This window comes from Anastrepha obliqua, chromosome 5 (genome assembly GCF_027943255.1).
Source record: "Anastrepha obliqua isolate idAnaObli1 chromosome 5, idAnaObli1_1.0, whole genome shotgun sequence".
NCBI lineage: Eukaryota > Metazoa > Arthropoda > Insecta > Diptera > Tephritidae > Anastrepha > Anastrepha obliqua.
Window position 1 is genome coordinate 65,550,171 of NC_072896.1, and position 14,400 is coordinate 65,564,570.

At 42.4% G+C, this 14,400-nt stretch overlaps 1 protein-coding gene across 1 annotated transcript in view; it reads right to left on the bottom strand.

The window, feature by feature from the left end:
* LOC129248648 (uncharacterized) overlaps positions 1 to 14,400 on the bottom strand; it is a 233,351-nt gene that overhangs the window by 64,565 nt on the left and 154,386 nt on the right. Inside the window, exon 13 of the mRNA XM_054888276.1 lies at positions 11,980 to 12,783. Coding sequence (XP_054744251.1) covers positions 11,980 to 12,783 — 804 coding nt within the window. The remainder of the gene's footprint in view (positions 1 to 11,979; positions 12,784 to 14,400) is intronic.

A 14,400-nucleotide genomic window follows, 5' to 3' on the forward strand; every position in this document is an offset into this window, starting at 1 on the left:
CCTGGTGTTGATTGGATACTTTCAGTGGTAGTCCTCGCACCATGAACTGTAGTGTATCCAATCGTTGTCAGAACTGGAGGAATCTGGGTTATTGGACCAGTTATCGCAGTTATTCTTTCTTCACTTGAAGGTGAAGTTGTGCCACCGGGTGTTGATTCGATACTTTCAGTCGTACTCCTCACACCAGGAATTGTAGTATATCCAACCGTTGTCTGAACCGGAGGAATCTCGGTTATTGGACCAGTTGCTGTAGTTATCTTTTCTTCGCTTGAAGATGTAGTTGTGCCACCTGGTGTTGATTGGATACTTTCAGTGGTAGTCCTCGCACCAGGAACTGTAGTGTATCCAATCGTTGTCAGAACTGAAGGAATCTCGGTTATTGGACCAGCTATCGCAGTTATTCTTTCTTCACTTGAAGGTGAAGTTGTGCCACCGGGTGTTGATTCGATACTTTCAGTCGTAGTCCTCACACCAGGAATTGTAGTATATCCAACCGTTGTCTGAACCGGAGGAATCTCGGTTATTGGACCAGTTGCTGTAGTTATCTTTTCTTCACTTGAAGGTGTAGTTGTGCCACCTGGTGTTGATTGGAAAGTTTCAGTTGTAGTCCTCACACCAGGAACTGTAGTGTATACAACCGTTGTCAGAACTGAAGGAATCTCGGTTATTGGACCAGTTATCGTAGTTATTCTTTCTTCACTTGAAGGTGTAGATGCCCCACCTGGTGTTGATGCGGTATTTTCAGTTGTAGTCCTCACAACAGGAACTGTAGTGTATCCAACCGTTGTCTGAACTGAAGGAATCTCGGTTATTGGAACAGTTCTTGTAGTTATCTTTTCTTCACTTGAAGGTGTAGTTGTGCCACCTGGTGTTGATTGGATACTTTCAGTCGTAGTCCTCACACCAGGAACTGTAGTGTATCCAACCGTTGTCAGAACTGAAGGGATCTCGGTTATTGGACCAGTTATCGTAGTTATTCTTTCTTCACTTGAAGGTGTAGATGTGCCACCTGGTGTTGATGCGGTACTTTCAGTTGTAGTCCTCACACCAGGAACTGTAGTGTATCCAACCGTTGTCTGAACTGAAGGAATCTCGGTTATTGGACCAGTTGTTGTAGCTATCTTTTCTTCACTTGAAGGTGTAGTTGTGCCACCTGGTGTTGATTGGATACTTTCAGTCGTAGTCCTCACACCAGGAACTGTAGTGTATACAACCGTTGTCGGAACTGAAGGAATCTCGGTTATTGGACCAGTTATCGTAGTTATGTTTTCTTCACTTGAAGGTGTAGATAAGCCACCTGGTGTGGATGCGGTACTTTCAGTTGTAGTCCTCACACCAGGAACTGTAATGTATCCAACCGTTGTCTGAACTGAAGGAATCTCGGTTATTGGACCAGTTGTTGTAGTTATCTTTTCTTCACTTGAAGGTGTAGATAAGCCACCTGGTGTGGATGCGGTACTTTCAGTTGTAGTCCTCGCACCAGGAACTGTAATGTATCCAACCGTTGTCAGAACTGAAGGAATCTCGGTTATTGGACCAGTTATCGTAGTTATTCTTTCTTCACTTGAAGGTGTAGATGTGCCACCTGGTGTGGATGCGGTACTTTCAGTAGTAGTCCTCGCACCAGGAACTGTTGTATATCGAACCGTTGTATGAACCGGAGGAATTTCGGTTATTGGACCAGTTGTTGTAGTTATCTTTTCTTCACTTGAAGGTGTAGTTGTGCCACCTGGTGTTGATGGGATACTTTCAGTCGTAGTCCTCGCACCAGGAACTGTAGTGTATCCGACCGTTGTCAGAACTGAAGGAATCTCGGTTATTGGACCAGTTATCGGTGTTATTTTTTCTTCACTTGAAGTTGTAGATGTGCCACCTGGTGTGGATGCGGTACTTTCAGTTGTAGTATATCCAACCGTTGTATGAACCGGAGGAATCTCGGTTATTGGACCAGTTGTTGTAGTTATCTTTTCTTCACTTGAAGGTGTAGTTGTGCCACCTGGTGTTGATTGGATACTTTCAGTCGTAGTCCTCACACCAGGAACTGTAGTGTATCCAACCGTTATCGGAACTGAAGGAATCTCGGTTATTGGACCAGTTATCGTAGTTATTTTTTCTTCACTTGAAGGTGTAGATGTGCCACCTGGTGTTGATGCGGTACTTTCAGTTGTAGTCCTCACAACAGGAACTGTAGTGTATCCAACCGTTGTCTGAACTGAAGGAATCTCGGTTATTGGACCAGTTGTTGTAGTTATCTTTTCTTCACTTGAAGGTGTAGTTGTGCCACCTGGTGTTGATTGGATACTTTCAGTCGTAGTCCTCACACCAGGAACTGTAGTGTATCCAACCGTTGTCTGAACTGAAGGAATCTCGGTTATTGGACCAGTTGTTGTAGCTATCTTTTCTTCACTTGAAGGTGTAGTTGTGCCACCTGGTGTTGATTGGATACTTTCAGTCGTAGTCCTCACACCAGGAACTGTAGTGTATCCAACCGTTGTCAGAACTGAAGAAATCTCGGTTATTGGACCAGTTATCGTAGTTATTTTTTCTTCACTTGAAGGTGTAGATGTGCCACCTGGTGTGGATGCGGTACTTTCAGTTGTAGTATATCCAACCGTTGTATGAACCGGAGGAATCTCGGTTATTGGACCAGTTGTTGTAGTTATCTTTTCTTCACTTGAAGGTGTAGTTGTGCCACCTGGTGTTGATTGGATACTTTCAGTCGTAGTCCTCACACCAGGAACTGTAGTGTATACAACCGTTATCGGAACTGAAGGAATCTCGGTTATTGGACCAGTTATCGTAGTTATTTTTTCTTCACTTGAAGGTGTAGATGTGCCACCTGGTGTTGATGCGGTACTTTCAGTTGTAGTCCTCACAACAGGAACTGTAGTGTATCCAACCGTTGTCTGAACTGAAGGAATCTCGGTTATTGGAACAGTTCTTGTAGTTATCTTTTCTTCACTTGAAGGTGTAGTTGTGCCACCTGGTGTTGATTGGATACTTTCAGTCGTAGTCCTCACACCAGGAACTGTAGTGTATCCAACCGTTGTCAGAACTGAAGGGATCTCGGTTATTGGACCAGTTATCGTAGTTATTTTTTCTTCACTTGAAGGTGTAGATGTGCCACCTGGTGTTGATGCGGTACTTTCAGTTGTAGTCCTCACAACAGGAACTGTAGTGTATCCAACCGTTGTCTGAACTGAAGGAATCTCGGTTATTGGACCAGTTGTTGTAGCTATCTTTTCTTCACTTGAAGGTGTAGTTGTGCCACCTGGTGTTGATGGGATACTTTCAGTCGTAGTCCTCACACCAGGAACTGTAGTGTATACAACCGTTGTCGGAACTGAAGGAATCTCGGTTATTGGACCAGTTATCGTAGTTATTTTTTCTTCACTTGAAGGTGTAGATGTGCCACCTGGTGTTGATGTGGTACTTTCAGTTGTAGTCCTCACAACAGGAACTGTAGTGTATCCAACCGTTGTCTGAACTGAAGGAATCTCGGTTATTGGAACAGTTCTTGTAGTTATCTTTTCTTCACTTGAAGGTGTAGTTGTGCCACCTGGTGTTGATTGGATACTTTCAGTCGTAGTCCTCACACCAGGAACTGTAGTGTATCCAACCGTTGTCAGAACTGAAGGGATCTCGGTTATTGGACCAGTTATCGTAGTTATTCTTTCTTCACTTGAAGGTGTAGATGTGCCACCTGGTGTTGATGCGGTACTTTCAGTTGTAGTCCTCACACCAGGAACTGTAGTGTATCCAACCGTTGTCTGAACTGAAGGAATCTCGGTTATTGGACCAGTTGTTGTAGCTATCTTTTCTTCACTTGAAGGTGTAGATAAGCCACCTGGTGTGGATGCGGTACTTTCAGTTGTAGTCCTCACAACAGGAACTGTAGTGTATCCAACCGTTGTCTGAACTGAAGGAATCTCGGTTATTGGACCAGTTGTTGTAGCTATCTTTTCTTCATTTGAAGGTGTAGATAAGCCACCTGGTGTGGATGCGGTACTTTCAGTCGTAGTCCTCACACCAGGAACTGTAGTGTATACAACCGTTGTCGGAACTGAAGGAATCTCGGTTATTGGACCAGTTATCGTAGTTATGTTTTCTTCACTTGAAGGTGTAGATAAACCACCTGGTGTGGATGCGGTACTTCCAGTTGTAGTCCTCGCACCAGGAACTGTAGTGTATCCAACCGTTGTCTGAACTGAAGGAATCTCGGTTATTGGACCAGTTGTTGTAGCTATCTTTTCTTCACTTGAAGGAGTAGATAAGCCACCTGGTGTGGATGCGGTACTTTCAGTTGTAGTCCTCGCACCAGGAACTGTTGTATATCGAACCGTTGTCTGAACCGGAGGAATCTCGGTTATTGGACCAGTTGTTGTAATTATCTTTTCTTCACTTGAAGGTGTAGTTGTGCCACCTGGTGTTGATTGGATACTTTCAGTCGTAGTCCTCACACCAGGAACTGTAGTGTATCCGACCGTTGTCAGAACTGAAGGGATCTCGGTTATTGGACCAGTTATCGTAGTTATTCTTTCTTCACTTGAAGGTGTAGATGTGCCACCTGGTGTTGATGCGGTACTTTCAGTTGTAGTCCTCACACCAGGAACTGTAGTGTATCCAACCGTTGTCTGAACTGAAGGAATCTCGGTTATTGGAACAGTTCTTGTAGTTATCTTTTCTTCACTTGAAGGCGTAGTTGTGCCACCTGGTGTTGATTGGATACCTTCAGTCGTAGTCCTCACACCAGGAACTGTAGTGTATCCAATCGTTGTCAGAACTGAAGGGATCTCGGTTATTGGACCAGTTATCGTAGTTATTCTTTCTTCACTTGAAGGTGTAGATGTGCCACCTGGTGTTGATGCGGTACTTTCAGTTGTAGTCCTCACACCAGGAACTGCAGTGTATCCAACCGTTGTCTGAACTGAAGGAATCTCGGTTATTGGACCAGTTGTTGTAGCTATCTTTTCTTCACTTGAAGGTGTAGATAAGCCACCTGGTGTGGATGCGGTACTTTCAGTCGTAGTCCTCACACCAGGAACTGTAGTGTATCCAACCGTTGTCAGAACTGAAGGGATCTCGGTTATTGGACCAGTTATCGTAGTTATTCTTTCTTCACTTGAAGGTGTAGATGTGCCACCTGGTGTTGATGCGGTACTTTCAGTTGTAGTCCTCACACCAGGAACTGTAGTGTATCCAACCGTTGTCTGAACTGAAGGAATCTCGGTTATTGGACCAGTTGTTGTAGCTATCTTTTCTTCACTTGAAGGTGTAGATAAGCCACCTGGTGTGGATGCGGTACTTTCAGTCGTAGTCCTCACACCAGGAACTGTAGTGTATACAACCGTTGTCGGAACTGAAGGAATCTCGGTTATTGGACCAGTTATCGTAGTTATGTTTTCTTCACTTGAAGGTGTAGATAAGCCACCTGGTGTGGATGCGGTACTTCCAGTTGTAGTCCTCGCACCAGGAACTGTAGTGTATCCAACCGTTGTCAGAACTGAAGGAATCTCGGTTATTGGACCAGTTATCGTAGTTATTCTTTCTTCACTTGAAGGTGTAGATGTGCCACCTGGTGTGGATGCGGTACTTTCAGTTGTAGTCCTCGCACCAGGAACTGTTGTATATCGAACCGTTGTCGGAACCGGAGGAATCTCGGTTATTGGACCAGTTGTTGTAGCTATCTTTTCTTCACTTGAAGGTGTAGTTGTGCCACCTGGTGTTGATGGGATACTTTCAGTCGTAGTCCTCGCACCAGGAACTGTAGTGTATCCAACCGTTGTCTGAACCGGAGGAATCTCGGTTATTGGACCAGTTGTTGTAATTATCTTTTCTTCACTTGAAGGTGTAGTTGTGCCACCTGGTGTTGATTGGATACTTTCAGTCGTAGTCCTCACACCAGGAACTGTAGTGTATCCAACCGTTGTCTGAACGGAAGAAATCTCGGTAATAGGACCAGTTATTGTTGTTATTTTTTCTTCACTTGAAGGTGTAGTGGTGCTACCTGGTCCTGATTGGATACTTTCAGTCGTAGTCCTCGCACCAGGAACTGTAGTGTATCCAACCGTTGTCTGAACTGAAGGAATCTCGGTTATTGGACCAGTTGTTGTAGCTATCTTTTCTTCACTTGAAGGTGTAGTTGTGCCACCTGGTGTTGATTGGATACTTTCAGTCGTAGTCCTCACACCAGGAACTGTAGTGTATCCAACCGTTGTCTGAACTGAAGGAATCTCGGTTATTGGACCAGTTATCGTAGTTATTTTTTCTTCACTTGAAGGTGTAGATAAGCCACCTGGTGTGGATGCGGTACTTTCAGTTGTAGTCCTCACACCAGGAACTGTAGTATATCCAACCGTTGTCTGAACCGGAGGAATCTCGGTTATTGGACCAGTTATTGTAGTTATTCTTTCTTCACTTGAAGGTGTAGATGTGCCACCTGGTGTTGATGCGGTACTTTCAGTTGTAGTCCTCGCACCAGGAACTGTAGTATATCCAACCGTTGTCTGAACCGGAGGAATCGCGGTTATTGGACCAGTTGTTGTAATTATCTTTTCTTCACTTGAAGGTGTAGTTGTGCCACCTGGTGTTGATTGGATACTTTCAGTCGTAGTCCTCACACCAGGAACTGTAGTGTATCCAACCGTTGTCTGAACCGGAGGAATCTCGGTTATTGGACCAGTTGTTGTAGTTATCTTTTCTTCACTTGAAGGTGTAGTTGTGCCACCTGGTGTTGATTGGATGCTTTCAGTCGTAGTCCTCACACCAGGAATTGTAGTATATCCAACCGTGGTCTGAACCGGAGGAATCTCGGTTATTGGACCAGTTATTGTAGTTATCTTTTCTTCACTTGAAGGTGTAGTTGTGCCACCTGGTGTTGATTGGATACTTTCAGTTGTAGTCCTCACACCAGGAACTGTAGTATATCCAACCGATGTCAGAACTGAAGGAATCTCGGTTATTGGACCAGTTATCGTAGTTATTCTTTCTTCACTTGAAGGTGTAGATGTGCCACCTGGTGTTGATGCGGTACTTTCAGTTGTAGTCCTCACACCAGGAACTGTAGTGTATCCAACCGTTGTCTGAACCGGAGGAATCTCGGTTATTGGACCAGTTATTGTAGTTATTCTTTCTTCACTTGAAGGTGTAGATGTGCCACCTGGTGTTGATGCGGTACTTTCAGTTGTAGTCCTCGCACCAGGAACTATTGTATATCGAACCGTTGTCTGAACCGGAGGAATCTCGGTTATTGGACCAGTTGTTGTAATTATCTTTTCTTCACTTGAAGGTGTAGTTGTGCCACCTGGTGTTGATTGGATACTTTCAGTCGTAGTCCTCACACCAGGAACTGTAGTGTATCCAACCGTTGTCTGAACCGGAGGAATCTCGGTTATTGGACCAGTTGTTGTAATTATCTTTTCTTCACTTGAAGGTGTAGTTGTGCCACCTGGTGTTGATTGGATACTTTCAGTTGTAGTCCTCACACCAGGAACTGTAGTGTATCCAACCGATGTCAGAACTGAAGGAATCTTGGTTATTGGACCAGTTATCGTAGTTATTCTTTCTTCACTTGAAGGTGTAGATGTGCCACCTGGTGTTGATGCGGTACTTTCAGTTGCAGTCCTCACACCAGGAATTGTAGTATATCCAACCGTTGTCTGAACCGGAGGAATCTCGGTTATTGGACCAGTTATTGTAGTTATTCTTTCTTCACTTGAAGGTGTAGTTGTGCCACCTGGTGTTGATTGGATACTTTCAGTCGTAGTCCTCACACCAGGAACTGTAGTGTATCCAACCGTTGTCAGAACTGAAGGAATCTCGGTTATTGGACCAGTCATCGTTGTTATTTTTTCTTCACTTGAAGGAGTAGATGTGCCACCTGGTGTGGATGCGGTACTTTCAGTTGTAGTATATCCAACCGTTGTCTGAACCGGAGGAATCTCGGTTATTGGACCAGTTGTTGTAGTTATCTTTTCTTCACTTGAAGGTGTAGTTGTGCCACCTGGTGTTGATTGGATACTTTCAGTTGTAGTCCTCGCACCATGAACTGTAGTGTATCCAACCGTTGTCAGAACTGAAGAAATCTCGGTTATTGGACCAGTTATCGTAGGTATTATTTCTTCACCTGAAGGTGTAGATGTGCCACCTGGTGTGGATGCGGTACTTTCAGTTGTAGTATATCCAACCGTTGTCTGAATCGGAGGAATCTCGGTTATTGGACCAGTTGTTGTAGTTATCTTTTCTTCACTTGAAGGTGTAGTTGTGCCACCTGGTGTTGATTGGATACTTTCAGTCGTAGTCCTCACACCAGGAACTGTAGTGTATCCAACCGTTGTCTGAACCGGAGGAATCTCGGTTATTGGACCAGTTGTTGTAGTTATCTTTTCTTCACTTGAAGGTGTAGTTGTGCCACCTGGTGTTGATTGGATGCTTTCAGTCGTAGTCCTCACACCAGGAATTGTAGTATATCCAACCGTGGTCTGAACCGGAGGAATCTCGGTTATTGGACCAGTTATTGTAGTTATCTTTTCTTCACTTGAAGGTGTAGTTGTGCCACCTGGTGTTGATTGGATACTTTCAGTTGTAGTCCTCACACCAGGAACTGTAGTATATCCAACCGTTGTCTGAACCGGAGGAATCTCGGTTATTGGACCAGTTGTTGTAGCTATCTTTTCTTCACTTGAAGGTGTAGTTGTGCCACCTGGTGTTGATTGGATACTTTCAGTCGTAGTCCTCACACCAGGAACTGTAGTGTATCCAACCGTTGTCAGAACTGAAGGAATCTCGGTTATTGGACCAGTTATCTTAGGTATTCTTTCTTCACTTGAAGGTGTAGATGTGCCACCTGGTGTTGATGCGGTACTTTCAGTTGTAGTCCTCACACCAGGAATTGTAGTATATCCAACCGTTGTCTGAAGCGGAGGAATCTCGGTTATTGGACCAGTTATTGTAGTTATTCTTTCTTCACTTGAAGGTGTAGATGTGCCACCTGGTGTTGATGCGGTACTTTCAGTTGTAGTCCTCGCAGCAGGAACTGTAGTATATCCAACCGTTGTCTGAACCGGAGGAATCTCGGTTATTGGACCAGTTATTGTAGTTATCTTTTCTTCACTTGAAGGTGTAGATGTGCCACCTGGTGTTGATTGGATGCTTTCAGTCGTAGTCCTCACACCAGGAATTGTAGTATATCCAACCGTGGTCTGAACCGGAGGAATCTCGGTTATTGGACCAGTTATTGTAGTTATCTTTTCTTCACTTGAAGGTGTAGTTGTGCCACCTGGTGTTGATTGGATACTTTCAGTGGTAGTCCTCGCACCAGGAACTGTAGTGTATCCAACCGTTGTCTGAACCGGAGGAATCTCGGTTATAGGACCAGTTATTCTTGTTATTTTTTCTTCACTTGAAGGTGTAGTGGTGCTACCTGGTCCTGATTCGATACTTTCAGTCGTAGTCCTCACACCAGGAACTGTAGTGTATCCAACCGTTGTCTGAACCGGAGGAATCTCGGTTATTGGACCAGTTATTGTAGTTATCTTTTCTTCACTTGAAGGTGTAGTTGTGCCACCTGGTGTTGATTGGATACTTTCAGTGGTAGTCCTCACACCAGGAACTGTAGTGTATCCAACCGTTGTCTGAACGGAAGAAATCTCGGTAATAGGACCAGTTATTGTTTTTATTTTTTCTTCACTTGAAGGTGTAGTGGTGCTACCTGGTCCTGATTCGATACTTTCAGTCGTAGTCCTCACACCAGGAACTGTAGTGTATCCAATCGTTGTCTGAACCGGAGGAATCTCGGTTATTGGACCAGTTATTGTAGTTATCTTTTCTTCACTTGAAGGTGTAGTTGTGCCACCTGGTGTTGATTGGATACTTTCAGTGGTAGTCCTCACACCAGGAACTGTAGTGTATCCAACCGTTGTCTGAACGGAAGAAATCTCGGTAATAGGACCAGTTATTGTTTTTATTTTTTCTTCACTTGAAGGTGTAGTGGTGCTACCTGGTCCTGATTCGATACTTTCAGTCGTAGTCCTCACACCAGGAACTGTAGTGTATCCAATCGTTGTCTGAACCGGAGGAATCTCGGTTATTGGACCAGTTGTTGTAGTTATCTTTTCTTCACTTGAAGGTGTAGTTGTGCCACCTGGTGTTGATTGGATACTTTCAGTCGTAGTCCTCACACCAGGAACTGTAGTGTATCCAACCGTTGTCTGAGCTGAAGGAATCTCGTTTGCTGGAATTATAGTCGTAGCAAATCTGTCTTCACCTGAAGGTGTAGTTGTGACACCTGCTGTTATCGTGGTTTCTTTTGTTGTAGTTGTTATAGCAGGAGCAGTAGGGTGTCGATCGGTTGTCTGAACCACCGGAATCTCTGTAATATCAACTGTGGCAGGGATTTCTTCCCTAGGGTGCGGGGATTGCGTGGAAGACAGTGGAGGTTCAGGTCCTTTTAGCTTTGTGACTGGTTTTGGTGTGGTCGTCCGAAATACTGTTACCTGAGTTGTACTGTCATAGGATTCCGTCTCTGTCTCGGCAACGATATCGGTATAGTGTGTACGCATTTCTGTTTGGTTTGCTAAATATATTGTTGTATATTTAATGGTCGTGGCAGTCGTGTCCGAACGTTCAAACGGTATTGGCTGTGTTATGTTTTCTATAGGAGGAGGCATATCAAAAAGTAAAGGAATGCATTTAACAGTAGTATTGCCAATAAAACTATCAGCGCAAATACATGTGACTACGCGATGTGCTTTTACAATACATAATGCAGACTCCGCACAAACGACTATACAGGGATCAACGCATTGCTCTAGCGCGCTGCACTGAAGTGTTTCGTCGCAGTCCGCATCTTTTGTACAGTTGGCACCCGCCGCCGACGGGGTGAGAGTAGGAGTTGTTATTGCTGCGTAAGTTTGTGTTTCGTATTTTTACATTTTTATTTTCGTTTTGATAGAGTAGAGTTTGATTTTTACATGTTGATAAGATAAAAAATATGTTAGATATAAAATATAATATGTACATTTGTGAGTAAATTTTTAATTGTTTTTAGGAGTTGGTATTTGAGGGTAAATACATATATATATACATAATACTAGTTGCTAGAGTATAGCTAGGTAGGAATTGACTAGAGGGATCTTTGTCTTAATATTGGATCAGCAGGTATACCAACGGGAACAAAAGGGTCATAAGTCTATTTAAATACTAAGTTTTTACTTTTTCAAGGTAGTAGGATTTAGGTTTTAATATTTAATATTTAAAGTTTAGAGTTACTTTGTACTTTTATACAATTAGTTAGCTACACTGGTTAACCATTAGTAATACTTCCGACTTTAGTATGTTACGATACCAAACATTTTAGGTAAATATGTTCTGTTGAATTAATTGAAATATTAACTTTTGTTTTAATTTGCTGTTGATTGCATTGATTAATTTTCATTAAACGGTGGCATGAGCATGTGTGAATGTGTAGAGGATTTTATTGTTTGTTAGTTTGGAATTTTGAAAAAGTATCAAAATCCCATCTCCAAGATTGGAATTGTTGAAAAAAGCTATGAATATTTTTCGTTAAATTGAAACTTTAATGGGCCTTATTAATATTTTAAGCATTGTTGTTGGTAAATAATTTACATTTCATTTACAGATGGTTGAGTTCTCATTGCTAGGCTGAAGAGACGCACGAACTGCTTGTTTTTGTTATATATTCCATGAGCCTCTCATGAAAAGCATTTCATTTTAGATTAGTTAACATTTTTTAAACGGACAAATTTTAGTTGGCCTCAATAGAGGAAGTGTGCGGACACTACCCCGCAGAGTGCATACATAGCAATTTGAGTATGTGAGCGCACGCGCAAGGAGTTTGTGACATTATTAGAGAGAAGTTTTAGGAGATTGAACAGAGCGTGAGAAAGAGAGTACATGGTTGTTTTTTTGCTTTTGTAGTAGTATATTTCACACTTATACAACTCTAGACGTATGCTTTACCTTTTTGACATCCATTCTTGGCATCGGCTATAAATCCGGGCGGGCAGAATTTACATATTGGCTTGTGATCCTCGACGATGCATGGCGAGTTGGGCGCGCACGTTGCAAAGTCGCACGGATTTACACACTGATACGAGCGACACGCCAGACCCGACGGACAGCCGGCATCTCGCAAACAAATTGATATGGACGGCTGACAATCCTTCATACATATACACACTGGCTTGTGATCCTGCACCTCACAAGATTTATTCTCTGCACAAATTGGCTGGCGACCAACAGGGACCACGCACGGACTACGACATTTCCCCTCACTACAAGCCATATTTGAGGCACAATCATCGTCGCGATAGCATTCGCGCTTCTCAGGTGCACACGTTAGCTCACCATATTCGTTGACAATGAATCCTGACTTGCAGACACACACCGGCTGGTGTCGACGGGTTTCACACTTTTTACTTCCGCTGCAAATGAATAGTGGATTTTGGCATGGATCGGTACATTGGCCATAGTGGCTACACTGCAAGGTATCGGGACAATCGGTGTCCTGTGTGCAGGGTATCTGTTGCTGGGGATCACGTGGTTGAACTGCTGTGCCATCCGTACATTTCGGATCGGGTTTACATTCGACTTCAGGACGTCCGATATAGCAACTGGGGCAGGAGCAACGCGGACGATGCAGAACGCTTTTGCAAAGCGCATTTGCACCACAAACGCCACGCACCGAACAAGGGTTTACACAGTGTCCTTGCAGGCATGATTTTTCGCTGGGACATTCGACGTCTGATGTGCATTGTTCGGTGTCTAAAATGGAATTTTAAGTGTCCGAAAGAAAGAGTGAGAGATAGAGAGACGGGCTGGTTGGTAGTGATTGCGTTGTTGTATATTTTTGGTTTAGAACTTTTATTACATTGGTGCATATATTTGAGGGATGGCATTTGGATATTTAGCGACTTATAATGCAGAAAAATAGTGAGAAATAGGAGGAAAATTATGCGAGAAATTAAAGAGAACTCTTCGATAGCGACATGAGAAAAATTTGAGAACTGAAGTTCATATCAATAATTTTGTAGAAAGAACGATTGTGCAGAATATAAAAAGAGAATTTGGGAGATATCACCCGAGAGTGGCGTGAGGAAAACATATGCTTGCACATTGAGAAGGGAAAAAGAGAGTTTAATTTGTTGCTTTTGAAGATCGTGCAGTCAAGAGCCAAATCGAGCAGAAAAGAGAAGAGTAAATAGATGAATGAGTGAGCAACATTAACTTGCTAACATACAATTCCAGATCTCAGCGCAAGTAATCATAGAATGCGCGAGTGAAACGGAATAACGAGTGGACGACTGCGCGTGCGAGGAAGAGGGATTTTTTGGGATAAAAATTAAAGAAACTTAACAAATAAACTTAAACTAGCCCTAAACTAAATGAATAATTTGGGTTAGAGAGTGGGGGATGTAGTGTCGCGTGACCTATTGGATTTTTGCTTATGCGTTTGTTGTAGTTGCAACATTTTAGTGACAATAAAAACTATAACTTGTTTGTCAGTGAGTGGGTTTGTGTTTTGTTTGCTTGTGTGGGTGGTGGAGGGTTTCGGTTGTGTGGTGGATTCAGTGGAGGAGAGGTTCGTCTAATATTTAGGTTAGGTTGAGATAAAAGAAAATATATTAAACTTTGTTTTGCAAATGAGGTTTTGTGTGCGTGAATGCGAAATGAATCTAAGAAAACTGAGAATAATTCCGAGGATGTATATTTGAAAACCAAAATTAGAAAAGGATTATTACTAAATGTTAAGAAGGTAGTTTTCATTTTTTTATTTAATTACTTTTATTTAATTTTGTAGGTGTAAATTAAGAGAAAGTGCAATATATTTTTCTCACCGAACAATTCAATATGATTTTTATATTAAAAAGTCGATGGTGTGTTAAAAAAACAAAATTAATAAAGAACTGTGAAGGGGAGACATCTCACATTTTCATGATCGCAGCAAAGGTGTCTTAGTAGTAGTAGTATTTAGTCAGTAACTGACTTTTGTTCTTGTTATTTTCATTTTGATTTTGTTAGATGTTGGATTTAAGCGAGTTATTTGTGTGGATTTATTATTTGAGTAAATGATTCGTATAATTTTTTCAATTTTTTATTTGCCCAATACACGTTTGTTTATTTTTGAATCCGAGTTTATAGCAATAATAAAAAAAAGCAACTTTTTATATATAAATTGGCACATATTCTTGAGAGAATGGCGGCAGCTGTTTGGAAAGTTTATCAAACAGAGTATGAGTGCTGACTTTTGACAGATTTATTTTTGCCAAAGCTAACAAAAATGCGTGATTAGTTGAAAGTTTTTCTTAGTAATAGTAAAACTATGATTAGTCAAATAAAAGCAATTTGCATAGACAATCAAAATTATCTTCGATTTTTTTT